Source organism: Chiloscyllium plagiosum, unplaced genomic scaffold (assembly GCF_037043375.1).
Source record: "Chiloscyllium plagiosum isolate Xiang-an unplaced genomic scaffold, Cpla_swu_hap1 HiC_scaffold_10, whole genome shotgun sequence".
Taxonomy (NCBI): domain Eukaryota; kingdom Metazoa; phylum Chordata; class Chondrichthyes; order Orectolobiformes; family Hemiscylliidae; genus Chiloscyllium; species Chiloscyllium plagiosum.
The window spans coordinates 91,868,771-91,893,446 of record NW_028270148.1 but is presented as its reverse complement, the minus strand read 5'-3'; the positions used below and the strand labels follow the sequence as shown (position 1 = coordinate 91,893,446).

General features: G+C 38.4%; 1 protein-coding gene across 5 annotated transcripts in view; it reads right to left on the bottom strand.

Annotated features, from left to right (window-relative positions):
- sos1 (son of sevenless homolog 1 (Drosophila)) overlaps positions 1-24,676 on the bottom strand; it is a 301,150-nt gene that overhangs the window by 98,955 nt on the left and 177,519 nt on the right. For all 5 annotated transcript variants that reach the window (XM_087991552.1, XM_043696383.2, XM_043696384.2 and 2 more), the window contains 5 exons: positions 23,143-23,268; positions 17,581-17,712; positions 13,453-13,617; positions 10,088-10,288; positions 8,932-9,075 (listed from right to left, as the gene is read on the bottom strand). In XM_087991552.1, coding sequence (XP_087847678.1) covers positions 8,932-9,075; positions 10,088-10,288; positions 13,453-13,617; positions 17,581-17,712; positions 23,143-23,268 — 768 coding nt within the window. The remainder of the gene's footprint in view (positions 1-8,931; positions 9,076-10,087; positions 10,289-13,452; positions 13,618-17,580; positions 17,713-23,142; positions 23,269-24,676) is intronic.

Here is a 24,676-nt window from a genome sequence, read left to right as displayed (position 1 = left end):
TCAACTGGACGCCAAACATACATATTAGACAGCTCATTTAACAAAGTCATCTCAAGAAATCACTACTGCCAGGACACCATTTCGAAGCTATCACTTCCAGACACCACTTTTTGGTCTGTTGTCCAGCAGCTTAGTATTATGCAAAGTATTCCTGGATGTGTATGCATTTCTGAGGATACTGAAGTGATGGGCAAAACCAAAAGGAGAGTACAAGCAAAATCTACATTCATTGATGGTGCCAGCTCATCAAGGAGAACTCAACCAGAAGTAGTGCTAGATGACTGCAAGTCAGATCAACTTTTCTGGCTCTATTTAAACAGATTATGGGATCCGTCTCAACCCAGACAAGGTCAGAAATGAACTGCAAAGAAATCTCAAATTTTTAAATTCCTAGCACCATACAAAGCAAACGTGGAAAGCATCATCATTAAGAGCTCATCAACAAAAACATCCATATGTATGACAGGAAGAGCATCAACACCTGTTCAAATCACTCAAATGAACACTGGTAGCAATATTATATGTTCCACAGGGCTACGACCCAAAGAAAAAAATTCAATCCTGGAAGCCAATGCATCTCAAAAGGTCAAGGACCATGCATCATAGAAAATGGAAAACCAATCCAAATCTAAAAGGCAAGCACAAATGAATGGCTCATGCTCAAACGCCGATTCTCCTTCTCCTCGTATGATGCCTGACTGTTGTGCTTTTCCAGCACCACACTCTCAACTGTGATCTCCAGCATCACTGCTTTCTCACAATCCAATTAGATCAGATTAGATTCCCTACAGAATGGAAACAGGCCCTTCGGCCAACAAGTCCACACCGACCCTCCGAAAAGTAACCCATCCAGACCCATTTCCCTCTGACTGATGCACCTAACACTATGGGCAATGTAGAATGATTAATTAACCTGACATGTACATTTTTGGACTGTGGGACAAAACCGGAGAAAACCCACGCAGACACAGGGAGAATGTGCAAACTCCACACAGACCGTTGCCCAAGGCTGGAACTGAACCTGGGCCCCTGGTGTTGTGAGGCAGCAGTGCTAACCACTGAGCTACCGTGCCGCCCCGATGGGGCATGAAAATGAAGCATGAAATAGTTGTTCAAGCATAACAAACTTCCATATATTATACCTGATTTGTAATAGTTCTCTGCAGAAACTTCCCACAAACCACTGAAAATGATTTAGCACAAACCTGTAACAATTGCATTACGCAGAGTACGACCACTTCGAGTAAAAGGAAAAAGGAGTGACTTCCAATGTACTGCTACAAACTTGATACTGGAATACTTCCCTCTGACACTGATCACATTACCAAATCTGAAGAATGTGGAAATTTGTCTAGATTTACAAGTAAAGAGAATGCACCTCAAGGTGGTAGATGCACCTAAAGTTGGTTTGATTAATTTTGGTCAGCACAAATGCAATTAACTTCAGTACGAAGTAATGACCCACAAGTGAAGGCACTATGGAAAGTTACCACAGAAGGATGGCCTGACACAACTAAAGAGATATCAGACACTTTCAGGTGGCTCTTGAATACAGATGAACTAGATATCTCAAAAGGCATAACTTTTATAGACAAACAAGTGCTTGTACTTAAAGCTCTTCCCCAAGAAATAATGTCACAGCCACATTAATGACAATGGGCACAGACACTCTGTTTTCTCTGCATAGATACCACCTGACCTGCTAAGTTTTTCCACCAATCTCTGCTTTTTTTTAAAACAAAGAACTCTACATCCTTATGCAACTATGTCAGTTTAGTAGTACAAAATCTCAGATTTATGCAGCATGCACACACCGATCTTCTATTCATCACAAACTACTTTTCCAAATTTCCAGCTGTCAGGCATTTGAAAGACATCTGAAGTACTTCCATGGCAGACACAATGAATGCAACATCCAGTCACTTCAGTACAACTAAGATGAGCATATCTAACAATAAGCCACAATGCAAATGGAGACCAGACTTTTTAGTGACATATATTCCAAATGGAACATAAGCCATGCACCAGCCACACCACATTATCCCAGATAAAACAGTCTCACCAAACTAACAGCTCACATTATTAAAGTACTTATTGTTGTGAGAAACCTAAGAGCTACACCTCTGGCTTATTGTGGTCAGGAGAGGTCAGGCACAGAAGGCAGGGTGGGACAGCACTGCCAAGCTATCAGCAATTCTCAGCAATACAGGACTTCTCCCCAAAATAGGATAGAATGATCATGGTGCTTGACTAGCATGCAGATGCTGAATGACCTAATTCATATGTATCTTTTACAGGTTATATGGTTACTCGCAAACGTTTCCAAGCTGGGTTATCAACCTACATTCTCTGAAGGCACAACACTGGAAAGTGTAACAGAGGGACAGAAGCCAGCTCAGGGAACAGGACAGTACTGCAACTATTTAGAACACAAAGGTACACTCAGGTAATGAAGATTAGGAAGACCACAATGATATCAAATCACAGATCAACAGCAGCTGACCAACAGATAAGTTGAGAATACCCAAATGTCAAGTCCAGATCACCAGAAGCTTATACCATGATGAGATCTGGAATGACTGTAAAACGATCTATACATGATTGAGAGTATTAAAGTAATAAAATTTACAATCTTTTTTGTATGTAAGTAGTTTTGCTACTAAATAATGATTACATTATTATATGCACAAAGAATAAAAATCTATGTAGGAGAATGGGATGTTGTGTTACTGCTTTAAGAGTTAGCATGCTAACAAGCCAAGGTCCAGTGTTATGATCCAAGCTGATGTTACTACTGGACAAATCAGATCCCAGAGTGAAATCAGAGAATCTCTCCAGTATGGAAGCAGGCCATTTGCCCCAAAGGTCCACACCAACCCTCCGAAAAGCATCCCACCCAGGCTGACTTCCCTCCCCTATCCCCGTAACCTTGCATTTCCCATGGCTAACTCAACTAACCCACACACCCTTGGACACGAAGGACAATTTAGTCTGTGGGAGAAAACTGGAGCACCCAGAGGAAAGCCACACAGACAAGGGGAGAATGTGCAAAATCCATACAGTGGAATCGAACTAAGGTCCCTGGCACTGAGGCAGCAATACTAACCACTGAGCCACCGTGCCGCCTGGCAAATCTGACTTGATAGAGCATATTTTGAACTTTAAAAAAAAATGTGATGGTCTTCCATGAAATAGAAACAAAAAAGGTCACAAATATTTGGGTTTAACAGTAATTGAAGTTTATTACACAAAAGAAATAAAAATTAAAATAAAGCAACAAGTTATTGACAGAACAGTTTGAAATACTTCAAAACATACAAAACAAAATCCCATATACTTCACCATCACTTCACAGCTGTCTAGAATCCAAAAAAAGTTTCCTTGTCTATCCAATCTGTAAGTTTGGCTTAATTGATATTTTTCCAGTTCTGGTCTGGTGAGCTGGGAAGACTTATTACTTCAATCCTCACAGAAGTGAGGGCTTATACTTCCTTGATTTTTTTTAATAACCTGCAGAGTTCTAAGAAACACTTTTGGTCAGACAGTTTCACAAAGTAAACTCATTCACTGACAGTTAATTTATTCCCTTAACCTTTCTAAACAATATCCCTCTCTAAGAAAGGGAGGCAATACTTGCCTCTGACTTCAGTCACATCTCCTTGAAACTGAAACCAAAAGTTTCTGAACTAATTTTTTTTTAAAAACTTGTTTTTCCTACATACACACACATCAGACCCTCTCTCATACCCTCACACATAGACTTAAACCCCTTTAGAATCGCACTCTCACAAAAAACACCCTCTCTCACATACACTCATAACACCCCTCCCCCACACACACACACAAATCCACATGCACACATACACATATAAGTTTGTGGGTGAATTTATACTTGCAGAATTACATTTTACTTTGCTCAAAAATTGCATGTATCCATGTAAGATTCTGTAAATCAGTTTTTTAGATTAGAATCAGTCTGACCATTGTGGCACAGACAGCCTCACAGAGAGTTAAACCTTCAATACCTTATCTGGGCTGACATGACACCAATTGTTAAAGTGCACTCGAGAATGTAACTTTTCAAAAAGGTTTTGCAATTTACATATGAAAGAACTGAAACCAACATGATCATTCTAAAAGATGAGAGACTTAAACACGCCGGGTCTTTTTTAATATATAATTTCAGTTACAATACACTGTAAACTTTTGCTATAACTTCTGCGCCTTACAATCTTATTTTCCATAATCATCTGATGAAGGAGCAGCGCTTTGAAAGCTAGTGCTTCCAAGTAAATCTGTTGGACTATAACTTGGTGTTGTGTGATTTTTTAAACTTTATAACCCCATAAGATCCAGCCATTATGTCAGGCTGTCAATAACAAGATCAATCCACCTACTGCCTTCAAGCTGCTGATCAGACAGATGTATATCTTTTGGAAGAGGAGTTACAAGCACTTATCTGGTTCAATAAAGTCACCTCACGACCTCGAGGTGAATGGGGAGGTTTCGAAGTCAAAAAGCGAGACTTGTTGTCTTATCCCTATTGGTGGTCATTTCCAACTTAGACCAATAGCCACTACAAAAGCAAATTTTGATTCAGTTTCCAGAGTTGAGACATTTCCTTTGGTGTGGTGTCTCTCTCTCTTGCCTTTAGAACACCGTTGAGGGTTATTTTCTGGTATTCACCTTCATCTGTTTGTTGCACAGTTCTCCACCATTTGTATTCAAGTTTCAGTTCCCCAATATTTTCTGACATCAACACTTGCACATTCAATTTCCATGTTCTTCTGCCAATTTTCTGGTCTTCCTGACAGTCAAACAGTAGGACAGAGTGGCCAGAGATAAATACTGGCTTGATGTTGAATCTGACTGAGTGCTCTGGACATAAACAAAATGCCTACCCTGAAACAGATGGGCTCATATGGTCTTGACTACATATTTTTGTAGCCATCGGTCTGTACGGTTGTTGAATATATCACACTTATTTATTAGAATCAAATCAAAATAGCTTTGGTTTTGCTGTGGGCATTGCCAGATTGATGCCACAGTTGAGTTCCCAACCTAAACTGACAAGCTTGGGTGCCAGCAGTAGCAGAGAGCTGGTATAAGACAGTCAATTGTTGCTTAGAATGAGGACAGACATGGTGATCAACCTTGTAGTAGTTGACCCCATTAAAGATGATCTCTGAGGGAGGAGTCATGTGACCCATTAGTTCAATCAGGGACTGAATGGGGAATTTGGATGAGTGTGGAACTTGCCCAGCAGTTGAATCGGAGAGTTAAGCATCCAAGGATGTATAATGTACTCTGTAAATAAGTACTTTTAGTTGTATTAAACTATTACGTTTTATAAGTTAGCCAATAAAGCCAAAAAGAGCTAATAAACCTGAAAAGCAGGCAGCCATTCCACTACCACCTTAACTCTGATGGCAGTAAAATTGCCTCCTTATAGCGGGATACCTGGGTCAGAACAACAGCAATCATTTCGTCCCCACCAGATTGGTGGGCCAAAGGGCTACCATCACCATTGTCCCTAAGTACTGAAGTGTGATAGTCCACATTCCTGGAGAAACAGTAAGCTTATTTTGACTTCGGTGGAGTAGCCGAAGAAGGAAACACATAATTTTGTGACCCTAACACCATTCATGCTTATCGTGAGATGACTAATTTAAACTGACAATGGGCAAAGATACTCTGCTTTCTCTCCATAGATGCCACCAGGCCTGCTAAGTTTTTCCACCAATTTCTGTTTTTTTTTCCCTAAAAGAACTCTACACTTTCATATGATTATGTCAATCTCATGATGCAAAATCTTTCAGATTTATGCACCATATACACACCAATTTTCTGTTAGTCACTAACTACTTTTCCAAATTTCCAGCTGTCAGGCAGTTAAAAGACATTGCAAGTATTTTCATGGCAGTCGCAATGAATGCAATATCCACTCACTTCAGGCAACTGTGTAGAGTTTACCAGTCCAATTCTCAATACTAACCCCAGCCCTTGAGTTTATTCTTGAATACTCACAGTATTCACAAATTGATACATGACTGCGGGCTGAGATAGTAAACCTGGTCACTAATGAAAGGGCTGTCCCATCAAAGTGGCAGTGGAACAGTCATGTAAGCAGGATGTTTAGGTTGTCCTCTGTTGTTGCTGCCCTTCCTTCTTGTTCCTCAGTGGGAATGTTGCTTCCCTTGGTTTCCCCCCAACTGGCGTGGACTAGAGTCCTCAGTTTTCTCAAACTGGAGTTTCCATTCAAGACTGAAAAGAAGAAGAATTTTTTTTCTCTCTGGGTTTGTTAATCTTTTCTACTTAAAGCAGTGGAGATTGGATTATTGAATAAATTCACAAGTTGAGTTCAACTTGATTTTTGATCTGCAAGGGGGTTGAAGGTTTGGGAGATCTACAGGAAAGTGAAATTAAGGCCATACTTTAGACAGTTGTGATCTTCCTGAATAGCCGACCAGGCCTTCTATGCTGTTACTTCTTACTATTCTACGTGCTACTGGTCACATAATACTCTATATACTGCACACATTACGCTCCCCATTTTTATCTGACAGCCAATGTTTGAACAAAAAACAAACAAATAAATTCAAGGAGATACTAAACCTACAAATTAATAATCCTTTTGAAACAAAAACATGTTCCTCATCATTTCTGGATCCGTCCATTTCTGAGGGCAAACTAAGAATATCAGAAATGCTCACACAGCTTATAAATCTACCTTCCTTCAGAGAGATTTTAAGATTGAATAAAATTCTGACATATATCTGCTTCATCTGTGGCTGAGTTGCAATTTATGAGCATTTCGTGGCTTAATAAAATGGTGCATACAGTTTTCATCTCCTTACTTGAGGAAGGATATACTGGCACTGGAGGTCGTACAGAGAAGATTCACTCGGATGATTCCAGAATTGAGGAATGTGGCTTCTGAGGTCAGACTGTGTAGGTCTGTGAATCCGTGGAATTCCCTGTCCAGTGAAGCAGTTGAGACCATTTCATGAGATTTTTTTAAGGCAAAGATAGATAGATTATTCAACGGTCAAGGAATTAAGGATGATAATGAGTGGACTCATACGTGGAGCTGAAACCATGAAAAAGATCAACCATAATCTTACTGAATGGTGGAGCAGGCTTGAGGGGCCAAGTGGCTTATTCCTGCTCTTTTTGCTTCTGTTCTTATGTCATCTGGAAGCAAGTATTCCTTGTTAGTCAGGGGTCTGAGGCAAAGGTACCTTTAATTTCTATTTATGGTGCATGGCCTGCTTGTTGCATTACTCAGTCTCTTTCAAGAATGATGTGTGGTGCACATCATTTTAAAAGAACTACTCTATTAGATGGCCTAGTTGTTCCTTGTCCAGCAGTTGCCTGTTTGTCACACCTGACCGCACACCTGCAGAGCTTAGCAGTAACACTGATCTGAACTTCCAAAGTGAACGGAAAGCTCTAAAAACTTCACAACCACTAAAGACTGGAAGCACAGATATTTCCTTGTCCTATGTGTCATAATCTATTTAATTATTGAAGATGAGAGACTGTTATCCTTTAATACTATGTTGTCACTGGTATTTATAACTGGTGAATCTGCATTAAAACAACAATAACTTATACTAATACACACCCTTAAAATAATGATGTTCCAAAGAGTTTTACAAGAGTGATAGGAAGCATAATTTGACACCAAGCCATTTAATGTCATATTAGGGTAGGTGGCTGAACATTTTGTCAAAGTGGGTGGCTTTACTAAATGACTTTGAGGACAGAAGCAATTGTTGAAAGCTAGTACGGTTTAGAGAGCAAATTCCATAGTTTAAGGACAAGATAGCTTCCAGCATAGCCCCCAATAGTGGAGCTACTTACTCAAGGCACCTAAATTAGAAGGAGTAAGGATGTGGTGCAACGGGACTACAAATGCTACATTCCTGTTCAAAAAGTGAAGAGCAATAAGCCCAGCAACTCTAAGTCAGTGGGCAGTGGCTGCATGATACAAAAGTGACTATGGGATAGAAAATAAAGTAGTGATGAAAAATGTTTTGCAAATGTAAAGGGAAGAGACACTGGCTGTTGGTATTAGGACATTGGAAACATTTATTTACGTCCTAGACCTAGGTACAGTTTCAAAGATGGCAGACAGCACAAAATTTCAAAATATGATAGGCTGAGACAGAGTCGGAGATAAGTGATGCTACAGCGGTGAAAACTGGCAGTCATGACAATGGAGAACCTTGTCAGAAGCCCATCTCAGGATCAACGGGATGGCAAGAGAGCAAACTGTCTGGATCAGCCTCAGACAGGAACCAGAGAAGGGAAAGGATCAGTAGTTATGATGAGCTTTGTAAATATTTTCAGAGGTGCTGTGAAAGACCAGCTGAATTAAAATAATAAACTAATTCTATTCAATTGGCTATCACAAGCATGATGGACCAAATAGCCTTGTCCTGTGCTGTATGACTGTATACACCGGAAAATTAATCAGTTTTGAAATTCACTTGTGCTCAATCCACCTTTCAATGAACTGAAGAATGCAAAATATATATTTCCAGATCTGATCTAGAGGCAACACTTCACAAAACCTATCTTAAGTAAGTGTAATGCTGATATTAGGCAAATCAGAAAAACCGCAATACAAGTGGTTTGCCATTTTAGGAGTTAAAAGTATCCTTGTATCACAAAATATAAAGGAACATGATGAGGCCATTTGATGGGAATTTCTAAGCCAACTCCAAAATGATACAACACAACCACAGTCCAATTAAGATGTATTTCCTTCCATTTTGATGTGAAGTTAAAAATCAAATTTTTAACTTATAAACTGCACTTTTCAGTAAATGTGATTTTATGATAAAATGGGAAAATCAAATAATTATTAATAAAAAATGCATTAAAAAATTCAGATAAGTACTTGTTTGTGGTCTTACAACTCACTTCAGCTAAGTCTTCAAAACAGCTTCCCACTAGTGGATGAGGGCTACCTTCATCTGTCATTTCCACAGTGTCTTCAATTAGGCCCAATAACTTCACAGTCAACTCGTGGATATCCACAATACGACTAAATATGGTTTCTACATCCTGTGAGAAGACAACAATTAAATCTTGAAACTAAAGTTTCTCAAGATCACCAAAAAAAGTGCAAACCAGAAGGACAGGCAATGGTTATGTTTATTATCAAAGGATTTAAGCACCAAAGAGCAACAGCATCTGACCAAAGGCGATGAACAACTTGCATGTTGACAAGGTTTATCATTATTAAGAATAATTTTTCCAGTGGAAATAACTCGCTATTTCACAGAATCAACCTACTTCTAAATAGTGAAAAATTTAGTAATGCCATCCTACAAGAGACACTTCTGTAAGGAAAGATCTTGTGGACAACATATAACGCTAAAGGTATAATCTTAGATCAGCAGAATGTATTTAACCTGTTCTATGTTGAAATATTTGTATTACAACTCAATGAAATAGATTTTTAGATGCTCTGCTATAGCATCCCAATAAAATGGAAATCATCTTAATATTTTCAGGATTAAAAATCACATTTGGAAACATGTTGCCATCTAGTGCTAAATACTGCAAATGCAGCTTTTCACATTCCAAAATACAAATATAATATTACTGAATAAAAAAGCATATTTTCTCTACTTTAATAGAAAAGATTTAAAACATCTAAAATTAAGACTATAACCCTACTTCTTAAGGTGAGACGCTTGGGAAAATAGAACGTTAAAAAATAAACAGGCTTTTTTCTTGTCCAGTTATCAAACAACAACAACATATTTCACACAGGCAATTTTTAACAAAACCTTACATGGCGAACTATTGTCTTACTTGCCAGTGGCAAAATTAGTTCCAGATCTAACTCACACAATTATAAGGGTACACAAAGGAGAGGAACAGAGCATGTACACTTCAACATGTGGCTATAATAAGGCATAAACAAAAAACTTTGAAACAGATTGCACAACATTTTAGCCAATGTAATTCAGCTAAGGGTACGAAAAAGCTGAGATTTGAATTATAAAAGCAAGTCAATTTATGAAAATGTGCACATTTGAAAAAAGGTATTCATTAAGTTTCAACTTACATTTGCAGAAAACAGCTTAACATCTGACACAAAAGGTTCTCTGAAGACTTTGATGATGAGATTCAATTCCCTTAGATACTGCCGAATCTCAGACATGTACATCTTCACTAAATCATAATAAGTTTGCTCGCCAGTTGCAATGGGTTCCTCTTCAATCACACCTAGATCTTCCTCATCTTGATGAAACATATCCATTAGTACCTAGAAAACATGGTTGTTGTTTTCATTTTCTATACTGCTCAACTGGAGAAAATTGACAATGCACAGCAGAAAGGTTTGAATTTTTCAGGCACTGACACACAGAAAAAATAAACACATTGCTGAATTTCCAATTAAAAGAAGTTGAGCCAAGTTGACATAATTGCACTCCTGCAGCTCTCCCTAGATTACACGAAAGGTTTCCACGCATAAACAGCATCAGTTCTTTTTTCAGGACCAACTAGAGAACGATTAGTATGAATGATCTATCAGATTTACCTCAGGATAACTTTAAAGAATTTTCCAAATGACAAGTTGCCTTCAATTTAACATTACAGGTTTATTTGAGGCCAGATTCAGGTCCGATACTGACATTACAGGTGTTCCATTTGTCTTAATCTTGGGATTTTCCCTTCACAAATCTGGCATAAAATGGGTTTTTAGTGTATCAGAAGATGAATAAAACCCAAGGACAATAGATGAGCTTGATTTTAAACTCTATAGCTGACTCCATGTTGATATATCATCCTTAGCCTGACACACAATAGCAACTGATACAATAAAATCTTAAGATGAGTCTCCAGCAGTCACAACATTTACTTGCTACAAGTACAGACAGTAGTCACATAAATCTAGGAAGCATTGCACGGAATGAATAGAATCAAGTTACAAAGCCATGGGGAAAGACCGACACACAGACCAAGCATTGACAACTTGAAACCTCACACTTAAAAAAAATGTAAAACATCAAGTTTTAGGATACCGAGAGGGCATAAGTGTTCCATGATTACATAGTTTCAGCTTTGGCCAAAGGTGGGGTGAAAATCTACACATCTGCATTAAATGTTCTCATGGCTAGTGTTAAAGCTAACGAGGGACACGAAATATTAAAATCTCAAGTTTAAATGGGTTAGTTCAATGTAAATAAAATACTATGAGGTTGAACATGGAAGACGTCAAACTAAGTTATCACTGCCATTTCATGAAATCTCCCAGTATGTAGGAAACAAGAGAGTGGTATTGGAAAGAAAGATACCTTCCTGTTTTGGAGTGCGTTTCAAGGCAGTAACCTGTACTGAACACATAATAACTAGGAGCAGGAGTAGGCCATCTGGCCCCTCAAGCCTGCTCCGCCATTCAATAAGATCATAGCTAATCTAAATCCTAAATCTGATCCCCCTAATTTTGAGGCTATGCCTCCTTATTCTAGTTTCACCTGCCAGTGGAAACATTGTCTCTACTTCTATCTTATCTATTCCCTTCATAGGTTTATGTTTCTCTAAGATCCCTCTTCATTCTTCTAAATTCCAATGAATATAATCCCAAAATACTCAGTCTCTCCTCATAAGTCAACCCGCTCAACTACGGAATCAACCCACTGAACCTTTAGGTTTGGCATTGAGACAGAGAAATAGGAGCTTTCAGCCTAAATTGTTGCTACTAGCCTAATTCAGATCAGCTAATTCTGCATGGACCAGAGACTGAATCGATTCTGCGTCGTTCACAAACACACGAGACAATATATTGACAACTTCAGTCAATGTGTCGCACATGCACTTTCTCCAATGTTGGGGAGAAGAAAAGGTGGAAAAAAGGAGGCATGCTAATCACTGGATCATACTTATCTGGATACGATGTCATGCATTCTTCGGTGTCTTCAGTTTGAGGTCATAAAATATTGACCATATGCTTCTTTAACAGGCAAATGATCCAAGTTTGGGCACCTGTGTCTGTGAATTAAGCTGGGATGGGAAGGATGAAAAGGGATTTGCCTTTGCCACTAAAGACGATAAGATTGGATGAATAGTGTTTTTATTCAATTTCTTTTATGTCATTACTATTGCGGTTTATTTCAATCACTGGGATTTAAATGCAGTGTATTAATTGTGTTATATGTGCTCAAAGTGGGACTCGGAGGCAAATGAGTATTGCTTTGAGGTCCAAAAAAGCATATTTCAAAACAAAATCCAAATTTTTAAGAACATTTAGAATAGAAAAGCATTTATGTACCTTATTTACAATAAAAAATATGGTTGTAAAAGTTTGCCTGGTATTTCAGTCGAGCTCAAATTTCTCCAGCTAGTGTGATGGCCTTTGATGCTTTGAGAAAAGCTTGCAATTTTTTTTATCCCAAAAATAAAACTGTGATTTGTCCTGAAAAGTATGTAATTGGACACCTTTGCATTTTAATTTCAACACATGCCCATTTGATTTGAGACTGCTTTGGGGATGCAGGTTAAAAAATAAGAGTGTATAGACAGCTGATTGATTACAGCTGGTCTCATTATCTGCAGTTCAGAACAGATTCTGTTAATTAATATAAAAACAAAATCAGCAAGAAGTACTCAACAATTAGAGCAGCATCTGTGTAGAAAAACAGAGTTAACATTTCCATAGTACTGGGAAATGTTATAGACATAATAGGTTTGAGTAAGCAGCAGGGGGAAACACAGGGCAAAGCAAGTTTTATGATGGGGTGAAAGTCAACAAGGATTGAATAAACCAATGGTTCATAGCTTACAGGGCAAAAGTGATGTGATGGGTCAAGAAAAAGAAACAAAGAAGCAAAAGATGCACCTTAGCAGGCGTACTGCTGATTGAAAAACATCAAAAGCAAAATGTAAACATAACGTCTGAAATGGCTGAACTTAAATGTAGAGCTCAGAAGGCCATAAAGCATAGAAGTGAAAGGCAAGTTGCTGTTCTTAAATCTTACATGAAGCTTCTCAGGGACAGTGCAGAGGATAGCAATGCAAACATCACAGCAAGGCAGAAAATTTGAAAAACTGGCCACCTGAAGCTCAGTGTTTTGCTTTTGGACTGAATGGAGATGTTCTGTAAAACAGTCATCCAATCTGTGTTGGAGACATACATTTTGAGCTTTGAATATAGTATACGATTGAAAGTATTGCCCATAAATTACTGCTTCATTGAGAAGGAGTGGTTAGTGTTTTGAATGGTAAGGAGAGAAGAAATCTAAGGGCAGACATTGCATTTGCTAGTTGACATTAAGATGTTTCCAAACTAGGTAAGAGATTTCCTTGAACCAAACCAATCATATTTCCTTTCTTGTCAGTGAAAGGAATGATTTTGAAAGAGTAAATAAAAATATTGGTAAAACAGTTTTAAAAGAAAAAGTCGCTAAACAAAATGGATTTTTTTCTTGCCTTATCAGCGCACATAGCCACTTTAATGTCTTGTTGGGTGATTTCATAGTGCCGTATGTTTCGTACATAATTGCCTGCTAGTTTAAGTATGTCAGCAGATATGTACTCCAACACTGCAACAATGTAAACAGAAACTTGATGGTCGACTTTGTAACCAAGAACCTCCTGAAAGATTAAGCAAAATAACAATCAAATATTGGACTTAAAAAGCAAACTGATCTTCAACATTCATTCTTCAACATTCATTCTTCAATTCAGAGTATCATCAGTTTAGATCTGGAATAGATTCAAAGAGCAGAAACAAAATCCTCAAGGTACAATAACTTGAGGTTTTTTTTGGAATATATTGGTTCATGTCCACTAACCTTCACAAAGAATTACCTAAGTTTTACATCTATTTTAGAAAAAAAAAGTGATGACAATAAACAAGAGAATCTGTGATTAAAAACAAAATACTACAGATGTTGAGAATCTGAAACAAACAGAATGCTGGAGAAATTCAGCAGGCCAGGCAGCATTTGTGCAGAAAATGTTTTGAGTGCAGAATGTCATTTCTCCAGAACAGAGTTAACTACTAACAGCTTCTCCTGGTAGCCCTTGGAGTTTATTTTCATAATTAGTTTGTATTTATTGAATCTAAATCTAACTTGAAAAATGCTCTTTTTACTTAAAAGATTTTAGTTTTCCAATAGAATTTTAAATTATTTTACACATTCTCTTGGAACAGATCAGTTCAAGATCCCTACCCTTCAAAGTGTAATGACTGTTTTGTCACCATGAAGAGAGAAATTGCTAGGTGGACTGATCCTAGAGATCATGTGGGGCACAAGACTGGAGGCAGTCTTCCCCAGGCTAGCCACTAGGATACCCAAAATACAGATCAAATTGCTGGAAATACTCAGTAAGTCAGGCACTGTGGAGAGAGAAGGTGAGTTAGTGCTTCAGACTAATGGCTTTTCATTAGAGGCAGATTTTAATAGCCCTCAGCTTAATATGAGCACATCTCAAAACAGGACAAGAGTTCCAAACGTTTCAACTGTTGTATGAGTAGTGAGAAATTTAAGTTTTAAGTACTCAATAGATGTAGAGGTGAGGTGTTGGCAGTGGCGATGGTTGGAATTCCTTAAAATCTGGGAAATGATGAATAACCACAGTTGCAAGACTGTCGCATTCTATATCAATGCCGAGTATCTGAAACTGTTTGCTGCATCCTGCTCCACAAACATTTCTCCCATTCCCAGACAAACTCAGCAGCAATAATGCAACCTTGTATGAAGGCTGTTACAAATTCAGGACTGTCATTAATGCCTAGTTAATGTCCAAAATATTCCTTTATGCTCTCATCTAATGGATGTGTCTTTCAGATGTTGCCCTTGCCAACAGTCATAAAAGCACACTTATTTCATCAGCTTCATTTATCTTTCTGTGCTGAAGGCAAAATAATGAACCCACAATGCCACTTTTCTTTTGGTGCAGTGCTTTACTTGCACTTGCAGAATCATTCATCTTTCTGTGCAATTGCTGGATTTAAGAAACCTATGCCTTGCATTCTGACCTTCAGCTAAGGGCATAACCACCTCAGCTTTTGTTTCCTCCAGTATACTTGGAGTCGACTGACTAATCCAGTCACTTCAGAACAGAATCACTGGTATTATGTGACAATGACCCTGCAATGAGTTCAAAAGAATGGTTTCACAGAGAAGCAAGTGTAAACAATTACTGGAATGGTAGTGTCTTTCTTCAGAGCCACAGACCCAGGTTCAAGTCCCACCTGCACCAGAACTGGGCAATACCATCTTCAAACAGGTTGATTAAAAAAAATGTTTCATTGCCTGAGGTTTTTTGAGCACAGTGGTCATAGTCCTACCTTTGAGCTAGGAAGTCTGGTTTCAAATCACACCTGTTCCAGTGGACAGATTGATTCAAGAATACATTTAATTGACTGGAGTAAATTAGAGTTAAGATGGAGTATCTGAACCAAAATAGGCTATATCAACATTTTGATTCTGTACAAATGACATTAAGACATATCAAAATTGGATACCTTCTGAATACGTTCAAGATGGGCCCAATGTAAAGCATGTTCATCACCGCATCATTTCACTCTGGTAGATTTTGTATTTGACACAGGAATGACATCGCCCAGCTAGGTCAACCTTTTGCGAATGAGCAAATTATCCCATAAGACCATAAGATAGAGTTAGGCCACTTGGCATATCGAGTATACCCTGCTATTCAATCATGGCTGATAAGTTTCTCAACCCTATTCTCCTCTCTTCTCCCTGCAACCCTTGGTCCCTTTACCAATCAAGGACCTAATTCCATCCTAAATACACCTCATGAATTCCACAGATTAACCACTCGCTGGCTGAGGAAATTCCTCATCTCAGCTCTGAAGGCTTGGCTCTTCACTCGGAGGTTGTGCCTTCAGGTCGTGGTCTCGTCTACTACTGGGAACATTTTCTCTGCATCCACTCTATCCAGGCCTCTCAAATGGCAAGTCCTTCATTTTTATAACCTCCTCTGGACACCCTCCAATATTGTTTAGGAGATACGGGGCCCAAAACCTGCTCACACCATTCCAAAAGTGATTTGACTAAAGCCTTTTACAGCCTCAGCAGTACATCTCTGCTCTTGTAATCCAGAAATGAATACTAACGTTGCATTTCCCTTCTTAAGTGCCAAATGAACCTGCATGTAAGCCTTAAGAGACAAGGATCCCTAAGTCCCTTTGTGCTTCAGATTTCTGATGCCTATCCCCATTTAGAAGAGAGTCTTCACCACTTCTTTCTTTCAAAGTGCATAATCTCATACTTGGCCACATTGCAATTCATCTGCCAATGTTTTCTCCCCCTCCTCCAAGTTCTTCTGCAGCCTTGGCACTTCCTCAACACCACCTGTCCCTCCATCTATGTGTGTGTCATCTGCCAAATGAGCAACAATGCCCATTCCAACAAGTTGGTGAGCAAATTCCACCTTCACTATTTGTAAAGTAAATATTTCCTACGTGTCACAACATCTGTATTCCATTTCCAAAGACAACAGAAAAATTCAAGACAACGTGGAAATCAATTTAGTTCTTCAGTCATACATCACAGAAACAGGCCCTTTAGCCCAACTTGCCCATACTGACCAGGCTTTTGAAATGGAGCTGGCCCCATTTGCCTGAAGTTGGCACATATCCCTCTAAATCTTAGCTATCCAAGTACATGTAAAAATGACTTTTAAATATTCTAATTGTCCTATCACTTGTCTATCACTTCCTCTGGCAGCTCATTCCACACCCGCACCACCCTCTGCATGAAAAAGTTGCCCCTCAGGCCCCTCTTAAATCTTTTCCCTCTCACCTGAAATCTATGCTATCTAGTTTTGGACTCCACTGTCCTGGGGAAAAGACCTTGGCTATTCACTTGATCTATGTCCCTCATGATTTTATAAACCTTGCTAAGGTCACCCTTCAGCCTTGTACACTTCCAGTCTATCGAGCCTGTCCTTATAATTCAAATCTTCCAGTGTTGGTAACATCGAGATAGTACAGAAAGAGGGAATGGAGGTTGATGCAGAAACAAAAATACAACTAACATCTGTGGCTGAATACAACAGAATTAGCTTGAGATATTCAATGTCTCCATACACATTTCATAAATTCTACCCTTTCCCTGGAAGATGAATGTTTAAGGGATTGTAATCAGAAGCATATAATGCACTTATAATGGTTATGCCCAGTGGTCAGGTATCCTGAACAGCAGTCCAGAGACAAAGAAAAAATACAATAAAGTCCACATGTCCTGCAGCATATGCCTTTGGGTCAAACAGGGAAGGACCCCCAACAACTCCAGATCCTCTTTGTAAACATAGTGGAATCTGTATTTTGTTGACAAAAGTGTGATGGATAACAAACAGAATTTCTACAAAGGGACAAGCTATGAGTATAAACTTAATCCAAAGTTTTAGGGCAGTCTAAATACTGGCAAAATAATTGAGGACTGTTCAATGATTATTGCCTGATGGTCACTGAAAATTGTAGCCATATCAGCAATATCGGTAGACAAACTCCCCACTCATTAATTAAATTTAACTGCCACATAAATGTTTCAAAAATCATAAGTTTAATTATGCAAATCTTACCTTTAGAAGAGGGTGAATTTTGTCAACTGGCAACAAAAGAGGATTTCTACGTTTACGTTTCTCTATGGCGGACTGAGCATCAGCTATGGCCCACTTGTCAATTGGATGAGGAAATGATTTCTGCACACGTTCCTAAAAACAGATTTTTAATAAAGCTGTATTCTGCAATTTCAGTTATTAGTCACTTGCACGACACTGACATTTATTAACATATTCAAATTGTACCAATAATTTACTTAGAATACTAAACTGAAAATTTGAATATGCATCTCAACAAGCCATCCTCCCCTACACATGAATACTCCAGTTCTTTGATGTTTCAAGAAAATTTCCTTGTACTACTTAAATAATATTGATCAAATCTGTGAAAACTCTAAAATCAGACAGATATAATTTCGACTCGAACAAATACAGAAACAGGAAACATTTAAGCCCAATGATCATGTAGTGCTAAATAATCGTTTGGTAGTACAGAATATGACTATTATTGAAAAAATACATTCTGTCAAAGCTTTTCATTTTGTACTCTTCAGGACAGGTCAACCTGTCTGATTTAAAACTTAAACAAAGCCTGACTGTGAACTGGCAATCAGCACTAATGGTTAAATTCTCTGCTGCAATGCCTCTGCCCATCACAGCCCACTTGCCAACCAATTAGCTGTCTCCTCTCATGCAGTATAAATGTTGGTTTCTTCTTGAACTTTATATTGAGTGCATGACAAAAGTGACTTTTCTCAGCAATGTTGCTATATACTATCAACCTCTTGAGAATTATATTTACATCGCACTGTTCTCCGCGATGATTGAACAAATGATATAGTATAGATACAATCTTGTTCGAATGGATAAACCCGAGTGCAAGCATGGCCTCCAGACTGTGACTTTGGATTCAGTCTGCTCTTTTATTATAGGTGCTGCATTGATACAATAAATACAAATTAAAATAAACAATGCTGATAAATTCATTAATTATGGCACATACAGTAACTCCTTTTTAAAAAAAATGAAAATCTTACAGAATTGAGGAAAAATGACAAGTTGATAGAACTTAAGCAATATAGCATTCAGAAGGTTTCACATGCTATAAATTGCTATTATTCTGAACGCATTTGATCTGTGAAATAAATAAATGTTAAATACAGTCAAAATAAATGCGCAACTGATGCTGAAGTGGTGAGGCATTTTGACTCAAATGCTGATGCGGCAAGTTTCAAGAAGAACGTTTGGCTCTAGTACAAATAACTATATTCTTAAATAAGATGTTTCTTCTTGGATGTATGAGCCATTTTAAATACTAATATGTGTAGCAATTAACCAATTTGTTGGATTAAACCAGGAATACTACATAATCATAGCTTTAGAGGTGTTACAATTCTGAGACCTCAGCAAAGTCTAAGCTTCACTGTATCACGATTTGGAGATGCCGGTGTTGGACGGGGTGTACAAAGTTAAAAATCACACAACACCAGGTTATAGTCCAACAGGTTTAATTGGAAGCACACGAGCTTTCGGAGCGACGCTCCTTCATCAGATGACTGTGATCAGGTGATCATCACAATCACCTGATGAAGGAGTGTCGCTCTGAAAGCTAGTGTGCTTCCAATTAAACCTGTTGGACTATAACCTGGTGTTGTGTGATTTTTATCACTGTATCATGTAATTCTCATTGCAAGCAGACTACTGTGCATTTCAGTCATGAACTGCGGAAACCATACATCTAGTGAAATCTTTGTAGCTTAACATGAACTTCGATGAGCCCCAAACATAACTGAAATCATGGTAGAGCTTTGAAAATTTCAATAAAATCTGTACTTGGTTCAGAGACCTAGAAAATACTGCAGAAGGTAATATATTGGATTTATTGAATTTCAAACAGCAACAAATTAAAGAATAACAGTTCAATGCAAATGTATTTTATACAGACCCTAATTTTAAATAATTAAAAGGAGACAAACAGGTAATTAATTGTAATGCCTTAAAGTGCTAAAATGAAATCAAGCCTCATGAAAGGTCACAATGTTTAAATCAAACTTAATTTGGCATTTGAGATGATATCTTATATGAGTAATTACTCAAGATAGGAAAAAGCAGAAACGGTTCATAACAACAAAAATCAATGGTGATCGGGCCTTCATAATACAAGTCACATTTTGGTTGCTCTGCCCAGTTCAGTGGCACTACTTCCTGCTTTGAGCATCTCATATGTTCCACACCTCTCAAATCACTTTTAAAATTATCTATGGACCGCCTACCACTACCTTAATATTCTCAAGATTTCCCCTTCTCTTTCTTCCTTCAGACTTTCCATCATAGTTAGCTTACAGAACAAGTGACCATGTGATAGTTCTTCAATAGGACAATTTAGCGAGTTGTACATGCGTCCTATCCCCATAAATACTTTTTCATCTTCAGATGCTCATTCAATTTTCTATTGAAATACACAATTGAAACAGCCTTATACACTTAGACATTCTAGTCCTGATTCTGGATTAGTGATGCTGGAAGAGCACAGCAGTTCAGGCAGCATCCGAGGACAGGCAAAATCCGAGGACAGGCAAAATCGACGTTTCGGGTGATGAAAGGCTTTTGCCCGAAACGTCGATTTTGCCTGTCCTCGGATTTTGCCTGTCCTCGGATGCTGCCTGAACTGCTGTGCTCTTCCAGCACCACTAATCCAGAATCTGGTTTCCAGCCTCTGCAGTCATTGTTTTTACCTCATTCTAGTCCTGAGCCTTATCACCTTGTTGTGTTAAACATTTTCTCATGTCACTTTTGGTGCTTTTGCCAGTCACAAAATCTGTCCCTACAGGTTCTCAAATCTTTTGCAAATGGGAATAGTTTCTCTTGATGCACTCCATCTGAACCTCTCATGATTTTGAACATCTCTACAAAATCTCCTTTCAATCTTCTCTTCATGGTTACATGGATATATTTGAAGACCTTCATCCTGCAAAAATTCTCTTCAAAAAAATTCTCTGCATCATCTCTAAACCATTGACATTTTTCCTCAAGTTCAATGCCCTGAAATGGACACAATGTTTCAGTTCAGGATGAACCAATGTTTTATAAAGGTTCAGTATAACATGCTTTTGAACTCCATGCCTCTATTCATATATCTGAGGAATCTGTCTTTTTATACATTTTCTCAAACTGCCCAGCCATCTTCAATGACTCATGCACATGCATGCCTAGGTATTTCTAGTCTTGTACTCAATGTGGAATGGTCCTCTTCAATTTGTACTGACTCTCCTCCTCCTTTCCAGAAAAATGAAACAATTCACATTTCCCTAAATTAAATTTGTCTCGAACATAATCACCCATTCCACTAGCACAAGCCCTACTGAAGTCTACCAACATCTAATTCTCAGTTCACAATATTCGAAGTTTTGCATCATCATCCAAAAAGTTTCAAATTATGCTTTACATTCCCAAGTCCAGGTATTAACAGAGATGAACAGCAGTCAAAATACCAGTGCTTGGAAACCTCAAGTTTGAAGATTAACTGTTAACCATTACTGCTTCCTAACCCTCAGTCAACTAGATAAAAGAGACAGTAACAGTAGTTATTAAATGGATTTCGAATTGCTGATAAGCTTGACACAGCACTTTAATAACATCATTTGTAATTCCACAGACTACAAAAAACACACATCTCATCAAATCTGTTACAAAGAAATTCAACCAAGTTAGTTAAACACAAGAATTTGCCCTTATATTTATGTTGACTTCCCTTTTAGAGTCCAGATTTGACCAAATGACTGGTAAGCTGATTCTAAAATATTAATTTTAAAGCTTTCCCAGCACAGTTTCAACAGCTTGATTTATAACTGTTGGATCTATAACTTTATGAACAAGTGTGTAAATCTTACACTTTCCCAGTTCTCTCAGCTTATTTTCCAATCCTTATTGAATGGAGGTTGGTCCAAGTGTTTTAACAGCTATGTAATTAGATTTACAAGATACTCAGGTGAAAGTCTTTTGTGGTGCAATGATAGTTACCCTATCTCTGAGCCAGGAGACCCTGGGTTCAAGTCCCAACTGCTCGAGAGGTGCGTCATAACAGCTCTGAACAAGTTAGTTAGGAAATTTCTAGCGTAGTTACCTTGGAGCCTTAAGGCCCGAACTGAAATCTCACTCTCCCCTGAAGTATGCAATTGTATTCTGAACAGGCTAATTAGAATTTACTTTTGGTAGCGTCTCGTCCCCTGGGCCAGAAGTCCTACCTGCTCCAGAGGTGTCTTAAAATAGATTGATTGAAAACATTCAGGGGTTCCTATATTGCAGTGGTAGCGTCCTTACATCTGAATCAGAAGCCCAGGTTCAGGGGCCACCTGCTCCAGAGTCATGTGGTGACATCTCTGAACCAGTCGATTAGAAAATATCCACATAGGTGAAGGCTAAATGTTTGGCTAAGTAGTATGAGTCACTTTTGAAGAGTGACTTCGGTCGGTGAGTCTTGTGGTGAAGTGGTAATGTCTCTACTTCTGGACCAGAAGGTCCAGGTTTGAGTCCTACCTGCTCCAGGTGTGCGTGTATCATATCATATCTGAACAGACTGATTGAAAACACAGACTACTGGCTGGGACCAAACGTTAATACCAGCATACAGCACATAATGTTGCATTCTGTAAATAAATTTATCAGGAAAAGGATCTATGTTTAATGTTATAAACAATCTGGTTGCAGATTTAATTTAAAAATCTCTCCAATTTCCATCCTTATCTCCCATCCATGCCCACCTCTTCCAATATTACCACTAACCTATCCAAGTTGGACCCAAAGAACCTTTAGTAATAGCATCTGTTTCCAACTGCCCATGCACACCTTCAAAGATATTTGCCTTCAACTTACCTATTTGCTTACTTTTCGCATCATCGAAAGCCACACAGTCTCAGTTTCAACAATATATGCTGATTACAACCTTAGACAACTTAAAGCACCACCAGTTTCTACCCTTTCCTAGTTATCATTTTGGGAAAAACTGAAAAGACTGCAATCCTGTCTAGCCCTGACCTAAGCTGCAAAACTTACGTCATGGTGCATTACAAAGTCCAGCCTATCCACCTTTATGATCACCCAGCTTCAGCTGAAATGCTCGTTTGTGCTTCTGTTATCTTCATCTTCATTTACTGTAGGATGGAACTTTAACAATATTGGTTCATTCCTAGCTGCATCTTCCACCATGATGTCAGTGGTACGGGAAATAATAACTAGTGTGGGAGTTGGGTGCCATGCTGAAGGCAGGACTGTCAGTTTGAAACTAAGGTGGGAAAATCAATAATGGCAGCATGGTTGGAGCAAAAAAGAACGATGACAGTGTAAAGATGATAGATTGAGCCTGGGGGCGTGGAAGGTAAATGAAGAAAAGGGGAACTATATAATTTTGAACCGAAAGCAAAGACAATGAAGAAAAGTCCTAACTTATGAAATAAAATGGAAAGGTTATCCAAACAAGTTCATCACTGCAAAATGAACATCAGTAAGAATGAGCAATTGTTTACAAAGCGAAAGAATTGGACCTCCCGATGCAATTCAAGCACTTGTAACGTGATATCACCTTACCTCCACATCTTGAACACTACGAGGTTGGGCTAAACAAAGCATGCTCAGCAATTGTAGGATTAGCTCTTCAATGTATTGCAAGGCATCCTCAGTAGAGGCAAGTTTGGGATGTACCTGTTGTTGAACCTGACAATAGCAAATGGAAAAATAATTAACAATTAAAGAGCAAACACAAATTAATTAATGCAAATCAAACAAACAAAATTTCTTGTCATACTTCAAATACTGAAAGAAAAATCAATCCACACCTGTGGCATTTCAGGTGCATGCTTTAAAATTGCTTGATAGAAACAATTTTTTTTACTGGATCATTACAGACATGGAAGGTCTTTGGGCTCACCCATATTCATTTATACAGAAAGATCAAGTCAAGATTACAACTGTCGGTCTGGCAAAAAGTATCCTCTTGGCACAGTGTTATCAGTCACTGACATATACTGTCCAAGAGTCTCACTTCTCTGCAAGTTGACCACCTGAGACCAAACATATGGTAGCAAAATTTGTGAAAGATACCAAGAAAGGTCGGGAGGTGAGGTAAGTTGTCAAGAGGAGATAGAGCATATACTAAGAGATGTGTGCATCTGAAGGGAGTGTGGGGGGAAAAAATTGCCAAAAATGGGAAAATGTGCAGTTTTCCACTTTAGTTGGAGCAGAAAAGCAACGTGTTATTTATATCCAGAAAAAAAATTAAAATTCAGGTTTAAAGGGTTCCTGGTACCTTAAAACACGAGTCACAAGATTTAGAAAGCAAAGAGAGCAATGATTACGAAGACAAGTGGAATGGCACCATTTATGGATTGGACCACATCTAAATTACAGTTTGGACGTCTTATTTGAAAACGAAGAGACAATTGCTTAGAAGTAGCTCAGAGGTTAATTCATCAAATTTCCAGAATGCACAACTTATCTCAAGAAACAACATTGAACAGTTTAACTGCTCATCCTTATCTATATTATACAATACAGTTTAGAAACAAAGCTCATCTTATTGAAACATGCAAGATCCAGTCCAAGGTAAGTGTATTCAATGCCTTGGCTAATACAAGAGCAAGGAGGTTATGATGGAGTAATTCATAATGTTAGTTGGGCCACAACTGAATGAATATGTGCAGTCCTGATCATCATATTGTAAGAAAGATGTGACTGCACTAGAGTGGGTGGAGAAGAGATTCACCAGAATGTTGTCTGTACTGGAACAACACAGCTACGAAAAGAAGCTGACTCGGCTGGAGTTGTTTTCCCCGAGAGGGAGAAAGCCAAAGGGGACATCTGAATGAAATGTACAAAGTACTGAGGCACACGATAGATGGGGAGACACTTTTCCCTTTGGCAGATGGGTCACTAACCAGGAGATACAGTTTTAAGATAAGGTGTGGGATATTTAGAAGGAATTTGAGGAAAAATGTTTTCACCAAAAGTGTGATGGATATCAGGAAGTCACTGCCACAAAGGGTGGTAGAGGGGGGAGCCCACAAGACATTTTAGTAGTATTTAGATGGAAACCCCCAAGCATACAAAGCCAAGGGCCAAGTGC